The following is a 17220-nucleotide window of genomic DNA, read 5'->3' on the forward strand; positions in this document are numbered from 1 at the left end:
GATGGGAAGTGACTGCTAATGGATTCGGGGTTCTTTTTGGGGTTGTGAAAATGCTCTAAAATTGGTGGAGAGCCAGAGCTCTGTGAATATACTAAAAAAGCATGGTATTGTATGTACACTTTCAAGGTGTGAATTGTGTGCAGTGTGAACAGTGTCCCCACAAAGCCACTATAGAGAGAGGAGGGACTCTCACTCGAAATGAGACCAGGCCTCAGGACTTGCAGACTGGGCTTCTGCCCTCCTGACAGCTCATTTCAGTGTTGGTTTCTGGACCCCTTTCTTGGTATCCATTCTTTCATCTTTCCCTTTGATTTTTAACAAGATGATATTCTCATTTATCTCAAAGCACAGTCTTCACCCTGGTGTTTTGGATTCTGTTCCTTACCTCCGTGACTAGGGCTCTTAAGCTCAGCAAAGATTTTCTGAGACCTTTAACCTCTCCTTTCCAGCCAGCTTTCCTGGTCTGCAGTGTGCTCATCTTGCCTTGGTGTTCGGTGAGGGGGAAGATCCACTGCTTCCCCATCCCTTCTGCTCCCCCACCCCTGTCTGGTCCCTCCCCTCCTGCCCTGGTCTGTATGCTCCAAACCTCCACGCCCCTGCAACTGCTGACTCAGGTGTCGCCTTCCCTTCAGGCTGATCTTGCACACTCTCCTACCCGGTTCACTCTCAGCCATGATGCTCTTTAGAACTCATACCATTTTCATTTTGTGTCACTGCAAGGACAAAGGTCAAAGAGTCAGGGTTTCCGTTTTCCACACAGAATGAAGTAGGGACAAGAAAGAAGAGTAAGGCCACCAGTGTCAGGTAGAGGCTTTCTACCCACCCACCATTACCTTTGTGGATTATCTACTTTTAACTAATTTTCTCATCTGTAAAATTAGTGTTATTATTTGCTTGGATAGACTAAAATTTCTTTCTGGATAAAATATTCTAAAAGCAACATTAATATGAAAAACTATGGTGATGATTTTTAAGTTACAAAACTTAAAAAGAAATAACTTCTGCTCTTTTGCTCTGATTTAGGATGTGCGTTTCACTGTGGCCGTTTACAAGGTGATAGTAAAAAACGGACACCGGGTCTGGGAATACCTGGCAAGGCTTCGATCTCATCGCAAAAGCATCCGCAGTCTCCTGTTTGGGGTTCAACTGGACAGCAATGAGCCGAGACTGTTAAGCCTTGGGAAAGATAGGCTCTTGGTGAGCTGTTCAGTGTCCATTTACTTTGCCACTGGGGCTGCGTGTGTTTCATTCTTGTGTCTCTGGTGTCTGGCATAGAACTGGGCCCATGGTCTGTGTGCTTGTTGACATAAACAAATGTACAATGAGGTAGAATAAACCTCTTTGCATTGACACTTGGTCTCAAGGATGTGCAAACGTAATATTCCTTTCAGTAGAAACTGTACTTGGAATTTTGAATTTGGGTCTTGTCCCTGGCTCGTGATCTGTGGTCCCTTCCTTTTCCATGATGCTGGGCAGCAGTCACAGCTCCTTGTTAGCCACGCAACCATGAGGGTCGATCACCAGTACACTGACTGCCACCTGCACCCACACGGCCATTCTGTTTGTCATTTTCAGTCCAGAGTTCAATACATTACACAGCATAGTCAGCATTTTGTTATAAAATAGGCTTCGTCGTAGATGATTTTGTCCAACTGTAGGCTCATGTCAATATTCTGAGCACATTTAATGTGGGCCAGTTAGGCTATAGTGTTCCATGGGTTAGGTGTATTAAATACATTTTTGACTTAATGATATTTTAAACTTAAAATGGGTTTATTGGAATGTAACCCCATCATGAAGCAAAGAAGATCTGTATCTATCCATCTTAACTTCCTTTCTTGCTCCCTCCCTTTCTTCCATCCCCTTCTCCCCTTTACAATGGCCGTCCATCCATCCATTCATTATGGTCTGGCTGCCAAACATACATATGGGTGAAATTCAGCAAGCTGCTAATTTATGACTGTCAAGTGCTGAGATTTATATATGAATTAGTTCATATCCTCAAAGAGTTCCCAAGATAATGGTAAGGGAAAGAGTATAATATAACTGTGAAAGTTCAGGTTTTGGACTCAGTTGGACCTTAATTTGAATTCTCACCCTACTACTTCTTAGCTCTGTGGCCTTGGGCAAGCCACTGAACCTCTCTGAACATCTGGTTTCTAATCTGACATGCAACAGTATGACTTGGCAGGGCAGGCATGAGTATTAAGCGGCATCATGTTTTTAGAGCACTTAGCTCATTGTCTTTGCTCAGAAGGAATGCTCCATAATGGCAGCTTATTAGGAGTGAGGGTCTAAGCAAGTCTTAGGAGGACCAATGCTGTCTCTCCCAGAATAGGACTATTGGCTGACTTCATTTGGCTCAGTCCTCATGTGTGTCTATCTGGGCTCCTCTGCAGATTGAGTATAATCTTCTTAGGAGCCGCAAAGACAACCTGGAAGTCTTGGACATTCACCGAACCGACCAGGGCAACTATCCCACCTGTATGGTCTGGTACCCACCACTCACCAAGGAACTCTTCCTGCTCGTTTGCAACAGTGGCTACAAAGTGAAACTTTTTAATTCTATCACAAAAATGTGCAGGTAAGCAAGAGGAGCTTCCTGCTGATGTGATGCATAAATCACTTTCTCCACCCCTTGTTTATTTTAAGTCCCAACTTACAGACCTGCGAGCAGCTTGGCTACCTTTGCTATCACTCACTATGCAGAGGAGGAAACCAAGGCACAGAAAAGTTGAGTAATTCTTCCCCAGGGTCACATGGCTGGGAAGTTGCCAGAGGCAGGATGCAAATCCAGAGCCCTTGCTTCTGAGCCCAACATTGCATGGAGATGAGGAACCCAGAGCTTAGTGTCTGAGGCTCAGTGAAGGAACCTGGAAAGTTACTGACGCTTTATAAACTCTCCTGTCTTTCCCTATGAATAAAAAAATATTTTTTCTTTCTTTTTTAAAAAAGATTTTTTTTATTCATGAGAGACATACAGAGAGAGGCAGAAACATAAGCAGAGGGAGAGGGAGGCTCCCCGGTGGGGAGCCTGATGTGGGACTTGATCCCAGGACCCCAGATCATGACCTGAGCCAAAGGCAGACACTCACCACTGAGCAACCTAGGTGCGCCAAAAATATATTTTCACTTGAAGACCACCAATCATGCAGTTTTTAAAAAAGGATTATTTTTTAAAGTAATCTCCATACCCATTGTGGGGCTCAAACTCAGCCGCCAACCAGGTGCCCCTACTTGTGCAATTTTCCTTATTTTTGGTTCCTAAAGGAGTTTTAAGTTTACCTGATGGCCTACATGTGTTCACTCACTAAGTATTTACCCAGTCCCTACCTGAGCCAGGTTCTGTCCGAGGTGCTGAAGGTAGGGATGAAAACAGCAATGTTCCTGACGCCATGGAATTTGCATCTTGGTAGGGGAGTAGAGTTCCCAGGAGAGGCTGGGCTGGAGGTCCACATTTGAGGCCAGGAGCACACGGTGTTTTAAAGCCATGAGAAAGGAGCACTTAGGTGGCTCAGTGGTTGAGCATCTGCCTGGGCTCAGGGTGTGATCCCAGGGTCCTGGGATCGAGCCCCGCATTGGGCTCCTCTGGGGAGCCTGCTTCTCCCTCTACCTATGTCTCTGCTTCTCTCTGTGTGTCTCCTGTGTCTCTCATGAACAAATAAATAAAATCTAAAAAAAGAATAATAAAGCAATGAGAGAAGAGAAAATTCTAGAGGGGAAAAGCGTGTAGAGGCGCACCAAAGGACCAAGCCCAGGGCACCCAAAGCTCAGCATCTCAGAGCAGCAGCTCCTCCATCCTGAAATAGGTCTGTGTCTATGGTTGGCCCTTGTGCTGCTAGGCCTGGGGCCCCCAGGGTTTGCTCCCCATGATAGATACAGATTAGGGTGCACCATTCCTGCACCAGGGCTCTGCATTCATCTTCAACAACCCCACCCCCCACCCCCAAGTAGTGTCCCACTGAGGCTCAGAGAGGTGACAGAACTTGCTGTTCAGGATAAGGTGGCACTTAACCCTTGAGCCTAGTCCTGACTCTGTCCTCCACGTGACACCGCTGGACCTTGGTGCAGCCCTGGCTATGGGGTCAGTGAGCCCTAGAGTGCATCCCCATTCTGCCTGTGGTTTGGCTGCCTCGAAGGTACTGAGGCTGGAGAAACAGAGGTGAGAATGCATTAGTGACCTCACCTGAGAGAAGGAAGTAAGAAGCCAATGGCAGCTGGCCCCATGCTTGAGAATGATCAGCGTTTGGAAATGTCTCTCAGGAAGATAGATCCTCAGAGGCCAGGATCACCCAAGATGGTCATCATCTTCTTCTTTTTAAAAACATTTGTTCCCAGAAGGGTACAAGGAAAAATGACTATGAAATGCCATGTCATGTGGCGGGAACAGGAGAGAAATCCAGCACAATTTTAAAAAAAAATATTAAGACACTGGGAAGGAGGCATTTGAAAGAAATGAGTAGAAAAGAAATTTTAGGAAGATCTCAGAATCTTCGTACATCATCTTTAATGGGCACAAACTTTTTGGACATGGTATATTCCATATCCAAGTCCTGAATAAATCTGAGTTCACCATATGCAAGTCCTGAGTAAATCTGAGTTCATCCTACATTGGGGATGGAGGGCCCACCCAGGCTCTAAATTCCTGCTGACAGTTACTAAGCAGGGACTTCGAGCCACACAGTTTAGAGCTTCTGCCACTGACAATTGGAAATTAGCATAAGGCATCTTTTTATTTTCATTAAAAGTTTTTTTTTTCATAAAGTGTTTTTAAAAAAATAATTTATTGGGGCAGCCCGGGTGGCTCAGCGGTTTAACACCGCCTTCGGCCTGGGGTGTGATCCTGGAGACCCGGGATCGAGTTCCCATATCGGGCTCCCTGCACGAAGCCTCTTCTCCCTCTGCCTGTGTTTGTGCCTCTCTCTGTGTGTGTCTCTCATGAATAAATAAAATCTTAAAAAAAATTTATCAAAGTGAAATTTGATAACATAAAAACTAATCATTTTAGAAGAACCTGGGTGGTTCTGTTGGTTAGGTATCTGACTCTTTGAGATTGTGGGATCGAGTCATGCAAGGGGCTCTCTGCACTCAGTAAGGAGGCTGCTTGAGATTTTCTTTCTCCCTGTCCCTCTACCTCTCCACCCATGCACTCTCTCTCTCTCTCAAATAAATAACTAAAATCTTTTTTAAAAACACTAATCATTTTAAAGTCAACAGATCAGTGGCATTTAAGGCATTAACAATGTTAAGCAATCAACACCTATATCTAGTTCCAGAACATCTCCATCACTCCCAAGTAAAGCTCCTTTGCATAAAGCATCTTTTAAGTTGTAGGAATAACAAAGCCTCATAACTGTAGCTTAGCTGGGAAGGAATTGCATTTTCATGATAAATCCAAAACAATTTTAAAATGCACTTAAAATATTTAGAACTTGAAAAGATAGCTCACAGGAAAAAGCCAGTAAACCTATGAGCAGATGTTCACTAGTGTATCAGAGATGCAAATGAAAACAAGACATCATCTTTCACGAGTCAGATTAGCAAAATAAAAATGATTGACATTGCACAGTGCTAGCAAAGGTATAAGTGGGTAGGTACTCTCACTGGCTGCTAGGGGGACATGGAAACTGGGGAGTCCCTTTTGGGAGAGCAATTTGCTCCTCCCTGCTAAATTGGATCATGTCCTCTGACGTCTAGGAATGTAGCCCACAGACGTCTTCACACAGTATGCCAAGACGTAAGTAAAAGGATGTCTTCCTCGAAAATATTTTCAAAAATGGAAACAAGCCAGATGTCCATTAATAGGGGATTAGTTAAATGATGGCTTGGTACTACACTGAAACATGATGCTGCTTTTAGAAAAGAAAAAGTAAGCTCCTGTGTGTAATGTGGGAATATCTCTAAGACATAATATATTTTCATATAAAATTACATTTCTATAATTTATCTAATTTTCAAAAGATTTTGTTTATTTGAGAGAGAGAACGAGAGAGTGAGCAGGATCGGAAGAGGGGCAGAGGGAGAGAGAGAAGCAGACTCCCTGCTGAGCAGGGAACCCAATGCAGGACTTGATCCCAGGACCCCAGGATCATGATCTGAGCCAAAGAAAGGCAGACGCTTAACTGACTAGCCACCAGGTGCCCTAATTTATCTAATTTTCACCTAAAATTATAATTATCTAGGTTAGAATATACAAAAGAAATTCTCGAGTCCTAGACACCAAACTGTTACCCACGATTATCTGGGGATAAAGGGTGCAGCAATGTGGGGATCTAGGTAGGTTATCTATCTTATGCATGTCTACATGTGTGAAATTGTTCACAATGAATATGTACTACTTGTTCAATGAGAAACAAAAGATAATAGCTTTATGAAATTGTTGGATACATGTTTAACAATGCTAGGTGACAGTTTCATGGCTCCTACTACGTGCCAGAAATGGTTCTGTGTGCTGTTTATTAGCCTACCTAATGTTTCCCACAGTCTCCTGGGGTAGGCAGATTATTTTGACTTTTTTTGGGTGGGGTGGCTTTTTCTGTTTTATAATGTAAATTAAGATATAATTTACATATCGTAAATTTACCACATTCCCATGGTTTTTACTATATTCACCAAGTTGTGTAACCATCACCACTACCTGATTCAAGAATATTTCCATCAAAAAAAAAAAAAAAAGAATATTTCCATCACCTCAAACAACCCCCCCAAACCCATTGGCAGTCACTCCCCTTCCCCCGACTCCTGCCCCACCCTTGGCAACCACCCAGCTCTGTTCTATCTCTGTGGATTTGTCTATTCTGGATATTTCATGTAAGTGGAATCATAGGATATGTGACTTTTTGTGTCTGACTTCTTTCACTCAGCAGGATGTCTTCAGAGTTAGTCCCTAGGTCTAGTGTGTGTCAGTTTTTCATTCCTTTTTTATGGCCAGGTCATAGTCCATTGTAGAGACATACCCTCTTTATCCATTCACCCGTTTGTCAGACATTTGTGACATCTCTGTTTGGGGCTGTTGTGAACATCTGTGTGTAGGTTTCTGTGCAGAGACCTCATCGTGGAATAGCCAGGTCACACAGTAACTCTGTTTAACCTTTTGAGAAGCCACCAGACTATTTCCCAAAGCAGTGCCACAGGCTCACGTTGCCACCAGCAGTGTGTGGCAGTTCCACATTCACTGCAGCCTTGCCCCTCTTTAAGGGTCCAAGCTGGGTTTCAACCCAGAGTCTGCCCCTAGCCATGTCTCCCTGCCTTCTGTCCTGAAGCTCCTGTTTTGCTAGCTTTAGGGAAGGTATTGCTCTGGGCTTAGGGTAATGTCCCATAACCTCACCTTGGATCAGATTAAAGAAGTCTGACTATTGCTGGGGTGTGATTCACGACCATTTGCTTCCTGGACAGGACAGTGTTTTGAAAGTCTGTGTGTTGCACTTGGACCTGAATGTCAGGTGTCTGGAGCCATGGATGGCACCTCATTCCGCTCTCTTGACCTGCTGCCGGGAAAGGGGTGTTTTCCTACGTCCTGCCAATGCATGTCACTTCCTCACCACGTTTTTTTGTCCCTTGTTCCTGTACACATTCTTGAGGCATAATGTTCTCTTTACTCAGCTGTCGAGGAGGAAAGTCAAAGCCTCCACCACGAAAAGCATTCTTCACAATCAGACTTTCCCTGGAGCATTTACTGTTTGGAGCTGTTGCCCCTTATTTATGGCAGCTGTTAGCAGAGGTTGAGAGAGAGGTTCCTACCTGAGTGACAGGACAGGAAATTGGGAATGCAACATGTGCATGGTATTATGAAAGGTAGCTAGTCATGAAACCTACTTCAGATTTGTGGAATAAAAAAAAAAAAGTGTTTCTTTTTTTCCTCCTGCAGAAAGACACTTCTTGGGCCAGTGTTTGGTTCTCCCATTGAGCAGATACAAATCCTTCCAGTGAAAACCACTTTGGAACTGCAGAAACGCTACATGGTGTTTATTAACAGAGACAAGGTATCAGCCTTTGCTCTCTGCCTCTGTGAGATGACTCTGTGTGTTTTGAGTAGCAGTCAGCTCCAAGTAGGATAAGACTCAAGGATGCTGGGTGTCATAGCCAAGCCTAGCTACTTCTGTCCCCGTGAATAGTGATACTGAAAATTGCCATAAATGAGTGAAAATTGGGTCTTAGGAAGCATTTTGGAGTAGAGTTACTGAATTTTTTTGTACTCCCATGAAGACAGCAAAGGATTTTTTTCCTTCTGATTTATTTATATGGAAAAATCTTTTTTTAAAAATTTTATTTATTTGAAAGAGAGAGAGAGAGCATGCGAGCAGGGTGAGGGGCAGAGGGAGAAGCAGACTCCCCGCTGAGCAGAGACACCCCCCCAACCCCATGTGGGGCTCAATCCCAGGACCCTGGGCCTGAGCCAAAGGCAAATGCTTAACTGACTGAGCCACCCCGGCGCCCCTACATGGAAAAATCTTATAAAGACATGCAACTAGTTACACTTCATTCTACAGTTAATAATCTTTCAATAATAATATTGAAAAGCATAAAATCATAGGATTCCAAATTATTCTGGAAAACCTTGGATGTCTGACTGTAAAGACAGGTGAAAGCTTACTTCCTGTGTCTCTACCAGAACCTGGCATCTCTCTCTTCGGGGCCCACCCCACAGGGGTCAGTGTCTGTGAAGCCCAGGCCGTATGAAATGGATCTCTCACACACACAGGTAGTTCCAGATGCACAGGTGTTTCCAGGAAACAGCACTGGAACTGACATGTAAACATGCCAGGCCCTAACCTGGGGCCCAGTTTTCTGACTCTGAATTTCCAATTACATGTTCCCCTCCAGGTTGGACTTCAGATCTTACCAGTTGATGGCAATCCACATAAAACATCTGCTATCGTATGCCACCCAAGTGGGGTGGCAGGAATGGCCCTTTCCTACGACGGCTGCTATGCCTTCACGGCTGGAGGACAGGATCGGTCGGTGGTACAGTGGGAAGTCAATGTAAGGTATGTGATGAGTGAGAAGCTCAGCCCTGCACAGAAGGTCAAGTGCAGACGCTCTTTTTTTAACCAACAACAGCAGGCCTGGCCTTCAGGTTGCTCCCTGTGACATGTCTATGTTCATGTGCGGATGAAAGGTTATTTTTTTTTAAGATTATTTATTTATTCATGAGAGACACAGAGAGAGAGGCAGAGACATAGGCAGAGGGAGAAGCAGGCTTTCCGCCAGAAGCCTGATGCAGGACTCTATCCAAGACCCCAGGATCACGCCCTGAGCCGAAGGCAGATGCTCAACCACTGAGCCACCCAGGCGTCCCTGGACGAAAGGTTATTATTCTGCTTCAGGGACTGATGGAATTTGCAGGGAAGGCAGTGTGATTCCACCTCATTCTCGCGAGGCCCCTGAAATACTTCCTGCTCTGTCATCTGCAAATTCACACCAGCTAGAAAGAGCTTGCCCAAATCTCTGAAGCATGGGTAACAGCAAGCATAAGAGTATTATATGAAACATGGTTTCCAGTCTACTTTTCTGACCCACCAGCCCTGAACAGTGAGACCCTCTGCTTTGGGTGAGGCTGGAGAGGTCTAGGGTCGAGCGTTGGGAAATCCTCAGACTTTGAGGTCAAAGAGGCATGGGTTTGACTGTGGGGCCTACTTTCTGCTGACTGTGAGTCCTCGGGCATGTTTCTTAACATCTCTGATATTCAGAATCCTTGTCTGTGAAATGGGGGGAAAGGAAGATAAAAATGGGGACTCTTAGAGGATACTTGTAAAGATTGAATAGCACAGAGCTAGGGGCTCAGTACATGAACTATTTTCTCTCTTATATTCTCTTATTAAAGAGCTTTACTAGGAAAGGGGGCAAGTGCTACAGCAATTCTCTCATCTACTGGAATTCAGTGAGCTGCCACAGGGCAGAGCCGGTTGCCATCCCTGAGCCCTTCTCCCAGCCCCTGCCTTTCAGGCAGAGTCATGTTCAAGAGCTGGGCACAGACAGCTCAAAGGCACCTTCCTTCTTAAAGAATCCTTTAATTCATGTGCCAAGTGCATATCTCTCTTACAGCAGACATGGAAGCTTCTTCTCTTAACCAGAATATGAGCAAAAACAGCCAGGTAAATCTGCTTTGGATCCACACTGGTTTCAGGCTGCAGTTACAACTCTGACCTTCACCTCTGCCTTCAGCTCAGAGAGCAGATCTTGGGAATTTGGGACTTTAGAAACTGGAGGTGAGCTCTCACATTGAAAAGCACTTCCCAATTGTGCACCCAGAATGAGCTGCGTGATTCCTTGACAGCCTGTCTATTACCTGGAACAGCAGGAACAGGCAACACCCTGGTGACAGGACAAAATCTCCTTTTGATTTTTGTCCTCTTCTCGATAATTATGGTAGAGATTAAAGGAAAAAAAAAAAAAGGTACCTGCTTTCCAGTGGCTTTCCTGTGCCTGGCCAGAGTCCAGGCTTCTAAGAATTTCAATTTAATCTGTTGTGGGGACAAAGGATCATTATAAACTAATTAGCACTTCATTGCTGCTTCTCCTGTTCAGTGCTTCAGTAATGGAAAGAAATGTAACGACCCTAAACAAGTAAACAAACAAAATTCCCTGCTGGTCTACCTATGGCGAGTCGCAGGGTGAAATTAAGATGCTGAGTTCTCTCATGTTCCCAGGATTTTCATCCATGTACTCCTGGGCCCAGGTACGCTCGCTGAAGCACATTGACTTTCTCCCTGGCACGCCCCTCCCTCCCTTGCATCTTGTCCTAGGGTTCATTCCACATACACTCAGCCTTTACCCCATCTTGGCTGGTATGCCCCTCTTCTCCTGTTTTTAAATCCCCCATTACTTTCTTTTTTAAAAGAGATTATGTATTCATTAGAGTCACAGAGAGAGACGCAGAGACATAGGTAGAGGGAGAAGTGGGCTCCCTATGGGGAGCCCGATGCTAGAATTGATCCCAGGACCCTGGGATCATCATCTGAGCCAAAGGCAGACACTCAACCACTGAGCCACCCAGGTGCCCCTCCCCCATTACTTTCTGATGCTCAATCTCACAGCCACCTGTAGTCCTGCCACCATGCTCAGACGAGAGCTGATAAGACCCAAGTTCAAATACCACATTTCCTGCCTGCCTATTGTATGACTTCAGGCTAGTCCCTTAACTTCTGAGTCTCAGTTTCTCTGTCTGTTAAGTAGGAATATCATCACTGTTTTGAGAGTAAAGATTACCACCATTGCTGTTCCTCTCCACTGCCTCCTCCCCTAGGAAGCACTTGCTAAGCACTTACTCTGTGTTACAGTACTCGATGCTTCTCCTGATTGAGCTCATTTCCCGGAAGCACTGTATGGATATCTTGGCACACAATAGGTTTTCAATAAATGTACTTCTCCTTTGTGCCCTAATGACCCCTCTCTTTTTGCTGTAAGCATTAGAAACCCCGCTTAAGCACAACAGGGAATTTATGAGACAGTCATGGGCATCTCAGGTAACCACACTGCAGGAAGAGCAGGGACGGTGTACACTCTGTGCCCTTGGCATTCGCTCTCTGCCCGGCTCTGCTATTGGCTTCATTCTCTGTACAAAGGTTCGGTTCTCAGTGTGAACATGACCACTGACAGTCCTCAGATTTCACAAACTGGAGCTCTTACCACAGAGAGAGATCTCTTTCCTCAGCTCTGGTCGGACAACCCCAGAACTGTCCCTTCGGCTGTCTCAGGTCGGTTGACAGTGGCTAGGAAGCAGGAGATGTAGTACAGTCCTGACCACCAGAGAGCTGTTCCCAGAGCATCCAGAGTTCTTATGAGTCTTTCCTAGGCACTCCTGGTGGTGACAGGCTCCTCTGTATCACTTTTGGCCTTTACCTAGCCTTGTTCCAGAGCTGCATGGCTAAAAGTAGCCTCCCACAGAGCCTGCTGGGACTGGGCCTGGGCAAGGCCTGGAGGCCACAGAGAGGGAGTCCTCTGAACTAGACACCTGCCTTATGGCTAATATCAGAGCTGAGAGCTGGGTAAAGTGTGGGCCCTCCTGGAGAGGGGCCTCAAGCCCACCTGGAGAACACACTAGCTTCCCAGACCCTAACAGAGCTGGCTTATGCAAGGCCCTGACAAGAGGGCCAAGACAATTTTGTGGCTGACTCTTTGAAGAGAGATATAGGTGTATATTGATATGAAGTCCAACAGAAAGGAAACTGCCTAACTGCCTCATCCTGAGCCTTCTCTGGGCCAGGCCCTGTGCTGACTGCTTTCCATGCATTGTCTGATTTCATCCTCACAGCCACCCTATGAGTCAGGGACTGCTGGTATCCCCACACAATATTCCCATATGTCTAGAAACTAGCTCCCAGGTGTTTAATGATCCTCTCAAGCACTGGAGTAAGTGGTGGGGCTGAGATTTACATCCAGGTCTGTCTGATTCAACAGCACACCTTAACACTCGCCCCAGGGGAGAACAGAGGTCTTCGTGTCAAACCCTTTATATGGCTTCACTCCATTTCCATAACAGCCCTGTGAGGTAAACCTATAATTAATTATTCCCATTCTGCAGATGAGGAAACTGGAACCCAGGGAGGTTGTTCCTTGCCGGTGATCACACTGCTTGCAAGTGGCAGAGCCAAGACTCACAAGCATGTCCCTTTGACTCCAGGTTCTGGATACTTAACCACTTCCCCACTGTGGACTATACTGACATGTGTTTTAATAACCCCACAAATAAACTAATGGCCAGATTAGCAGAAATCCAGTTAGTGGATTATTATCAATGATTTCGTGTTATTTGTGTTTCTATGGGGCAAAGTCAGTCTCATATAAAAAAGTAGGTTTTCTTACCATTTACAGTGCCTATTTTTAGGAAGCCTGACCCCATGTTAGAGAGCAGAGGGTTATTTTTATCTGACTGGCATGGGTCCCTTGTGGCCTCCCGAGTTTTTATGGAAGCAATTAGTGTTGGCAGCGTACCTGCTCTTATCCTGGTTTTTGGCTCCGGTCATATGCAGATCTCACGTTACGAGTGAAGCTGCTCCGCTGGGGAGGCCTGTGATTTCAGCACACAGGAGCCCTCCTTCCCTCCCCCTGGAGAGCTGTGCTCCCCAAAGACTGCAGACAAATTGTGAAGCTCCTGCCCTGTCATCAGTGAGTGTGTATCCCTTCATTAAGGCAGGTGCCCTATACCACCAGATTCCACATGGAAATTGAATTTTTCATTTTCAGCTTCATTTTGGAGATTTTTCTAACTGGTTTATAGAGACCCTAATTGTGTGGGTGCCGTAATACCCTACAGAGGTCTGTGGTGCCAGGCAGATGCTGGCTGACCTGCACTTACGGGTGAGCGCCTTCTAACAGTGATGTTTCTATTATTGTTCTAGTGCCCTGGAGGCAGCAGTTTCTCTTGGGGGTGAAGACTTGACCCCATTCTATGGTCTGGTGGCTGGTGGCAGGGAAGGAAAATTCTACAGGGTAATTGTCCTCAGAGTAAACACTTCCTGGTAACATCTATTTAGGTTTGTAAAACAAATGTGCCTGAGGGTGAACCTTCTCACTTTTTTCTAAAGCTCTTTTCTCCACTGAGCTCAAAATGTACTTTCTAGAAAATGTCCTTGGAGTCCTAATGGATATTTTAGACTTTAGCCAAAATGTGTGTTGTGTTTCCATTTTATTTCCACGTAGGAGCTGGAAGACTATTTTTACTATTCTCAGCTCCGTAGTCAAGGTATTGATACAATGGAGACCAGAAAGGTGTCGGAACACATTTGCCTGTCAGAGCTTCCTTTTGTCATGAGAGCAATTGGCTTTTACCCATCGGAAGAAAAGGTAAGTAGAAGAAAAACAAGAAGAGCAGTGGGATATGTTATTTATGAAAATGACCTCTGGGAACAAGAAGTATAAGCCAAAGTAAAAATTTAACATTATTCTTACATAAAAGGATTGGAAAGAAGGTTCTGGGCATACCAGATGCGCTCCTCAGAAACAGACTTACCACAAAGATATTCCTTAAAGTCTTCTTCCTTAGCACAGCCTGACCACGGGTAAGAGTTTGGATTTTGAAATTAGACAGACTGGTCCTTGCTTTGCTCAAGGAGGTGATGCTTGCAAAGCACAAGAGTGTGGGGCTGGGCTCATAGGGAAAGCTCAGTGAGTGAGCTCAGTGAGTCGTTATTGAAATGATTCTCAATGCTGTTGAGATGCTTGCTGTTCCTCTGGCGTGTGTGAATGGGGCGCTGCTGAAAGGTGCTCATCCTGGGCTGTAGGGCTCAGAAGAAGCCATACTGTAGTTAGTTCTCATGACCGCATAAAACGTAGCAGCTAGAAGGGGCTCCTAGGGACCAGAGCACTGGAGGGAAGATGGTCTTCCTAGGGACCATGGTTTACAATTGCAATTGACCAGGTTTTCCTTCAGACTTGAAATGTTTTTTTTTTTTTTTTTAAGATTTTATTTATTTATTCATGAGAGACACAGAGAGAGAGGCAAAGGCATAGGCAGAGAGAGAAGCAGGCACCCTGCAAGGAGAGCCCAGTGAGGGACTTGATCCCAGGACCCTAGGATCACAACCTGAGCCAAAGGCAAACACTCAACCACTGAGCCACCCAGGTGCCCTCAGACTCAAGATGTTAACGCAATTTTATTGTAGAAAGTTTGGAAAAGGTACACAAGTGACATGAAGAATACAGTTACTTATAATCCTGCTACACAGGCCTAACAGTTTTTAGTATTTTCCTTGATGTAAAGATCCACATAAAATTAGGTATACATATGGGATCCCTGGGTGGCTCAGCGGTTTAGCACCTACCTTCAGCCCAGTGTGTGATCCTGGAGACCTGGGATCGAGTCCCACATCAGGCTCCCTGCATGGAGCCTGCTTCTCTCACTGCCTGTGTCTCTGCCTCTCATTCTCTCTCTCTGTGTCTCTCATGAATAAATAAATAACATCTTTAAAGAATTTTTTGTATACATATTTTATATATATATAAAATTTAAAAAACTAATTAGTACCATGTTGAATATGTTTTTATTCTGTATTTCCATTTGATGTTACACCAGAAGCATTTTAATTTATTAATTATCTGAAAACATGATTTTTTAAAAGATTATTTATTTATTAAAATTATTTATTTATTTGACATAGAGAGCACAAGCAGGGGGAGCATCACGCAGAGGGAGAGGAAGAAAAAGGCTCCCCACTGAGTAGGGAGCCCAATGTGGGCTCAGTCCCAGGACCCCAGGATCATGACCTAAGCCAAAGGCAGATATTTAACCAACTGAACCACTCAGGTGCTCCAGATTTATTTATTTATGTATTTGAGAGAGAGAGAGGGAGAGCAGAGCATAAGACAGAGAGCATGAGTGGGAGGGAGGAGTACAGAGAGAAGTAAACTCTTCACTGAGTAGGGCACCCGATATGGGGCTCCATCCCAGGACCCCAGGATCATGACTGAGCCAAAGGCAGATCCTAAACCAACTGAGCCACCCAGATGCCCCTGAAAACATGATTTTTAAAGGACATGTCTTAATTTTATAACTTTCTCTTGATTTAGAAAATAGAACTATAAAGAAAAACTAGAAATTACTTAGAGATAATCATTGTTAACATCTTGGTGGACTTACTTCTATTGTTTTATATATGGATATAGATATGTCGATATTTTAAAATAAAGAATTGGCATTACATGGCATATATGTGTATACATCCATGTATATCAACAGTTTACAGAGTATATGTATGCATATGCATGCATAAGTGTATGGATTTGTGCATGTATATATGTGTATATATGTATATATTTATATCAGCATTCTCAGTAACTATTATTTTGTGAGCACGGTGGTAATAACACAATATACTTTTTTCCCCTGGCTTTATTGAGATATAATTGACATATAACCTTATATAGTTTAAGGGATACAGTGTAGTGATTTTATATATGTATTATTACAAAATGATTACCACAATAAAGTTAGTTGACATATCCATCCCCTTACATAGTTACAATTTTTTTGTGTGGTGAGAACTTTTATTTATTTATTTATTCTTTTTTCAAATTTTTATTTACATTGTAGTTGGTATATATATATATATATATATATATATATATATATATAATATTGGTTTTAGTAGTAGAATTCAGTGATTCATCACTTACATACAACATCCAGTGCTCATTACATCAGGTGTTCTCCTTAATGCCCATTCTCCCTCTAGTCCAACCCGTACCCACCTCCCTCCATCAACCTGCAGTTTGTTCTTTTTTAAAATTATTTTTATTATTTTTATTTTTTCAGTTTGTTCTTTATTGTTAAGAGTCTTATGGTTTGTTTCCCTCTTCCTCTCTCTCTTTTTATCCTTCCCATATGTTCATCTGTTTTGGTTCTTAAATTCCACATATAAGTGAGATCATATGATATTTGTCTTTCTCTGACTCACTTATTTCACTTAGCATAATAGCCTGTAGCTTCATCCATGTCATTGCAAATGGCAAGATTTCATTCTTTCTGATGGCCGAGTGGTATTCCATTGTGTATATACACCACATCTTCTTTATCCATTCCTCTATTGATGGACATTTGGCTCTTCATTAGAACTCTTAAAATCTGCTTTCTAGATGAATTGATAAAGAAGCTGTGGTAAAAAAAAAAAAAAAAGAAGAAGAAGCTGTGGTATATGTATACAATGGAATATTCCTCAGCCATTAGAAATGACAAATACCCACCATTTGCTTCAACATGGATGGAACTGGAGGGTATTATGCTGAGTGAAGTAAGTCAGTCGGAGAAGGACAAACATTATATGGCCTCATTCATTTGGGGAATATAAAAAATAGTGAAAGAGAATAAAGGGGAAAGGAGAGAAAATGAGTGGGAAATATCAGTGAGGGTGACACAACATGAGAGACACCTAACTCTGGGAAATGAACAAGGGGTAGGAGAAAGGGAGGTGGGTGGGGGAATGGGGTGATTGGGTGACAGGCACTGATGGGGGGCACTTGACGGGATGAGCACTGGGTGTTATGCTATATGTTGGCAAATTGAACTCCAATAACAAAATATACAAAATAAATAAATAAAAATAAAAACCCGTCTCAGTAAAAAATAAATAAATAAAATAAATAAAATCTGCCTTCTAGCAACTTTCAAATATATAATGCAGTATTAACTATAGTTACCACCATGCTAGATATTACATTCCCCAGGACTTTTTCTTTTTTTTTTCCCCGGGACTTTTTCATCTTATAACTGGAAGTTTGTACCCT

The 17220-nt window shown here is 43.7% G+C and overlaps 1 protein-coding gene across 1 annotated transcript in view; it reads left to right on the plus strand.

Annotated features, from left to right (window-relative positions):
• Positions 1–17220, plus strand: part of CFAP251 (cilia and flagella associated protein 251) — a 66975-nt gene that overhangs the window by 31523 nt on the left and 18232 nt on the right. The window contains exons 14-19 of the mRNA XM_041728534.1: positions 1024–1197; positions 2400–2584; positions 7868–7982; positions 8824–8987; positions 13341–13431; positions 13642–13785. Of these exons, the coding sequence (XP_041584468.1) occupies positions 1024–1197; positions 2400–2584; positions 7868–7982; positions 8824–8987; positions 13341–13431; positions 13642–13785 (873 nt within the window). The remainder of the gene's footprint in view (positions 1–1023; positions 1198–2399; positions 2585–7867; positions 7983–8823; positions 8988–13340; positions 13432–13641; positions 13786–17220) is intronic.

Source organism: Vulpes lagopus, chromosome 14 (assembly GCF_018345385.1).
Source record: "Vulpes lagopus strain Blue_001 chromosome 14, ASM1834538v1, whole genome shotgun sequence".
NCBI lineage: Eukaryota > Metazoa > Chordata > Mammalia > Carnivora > Canidae > Vulpes > Vulpes lagopus.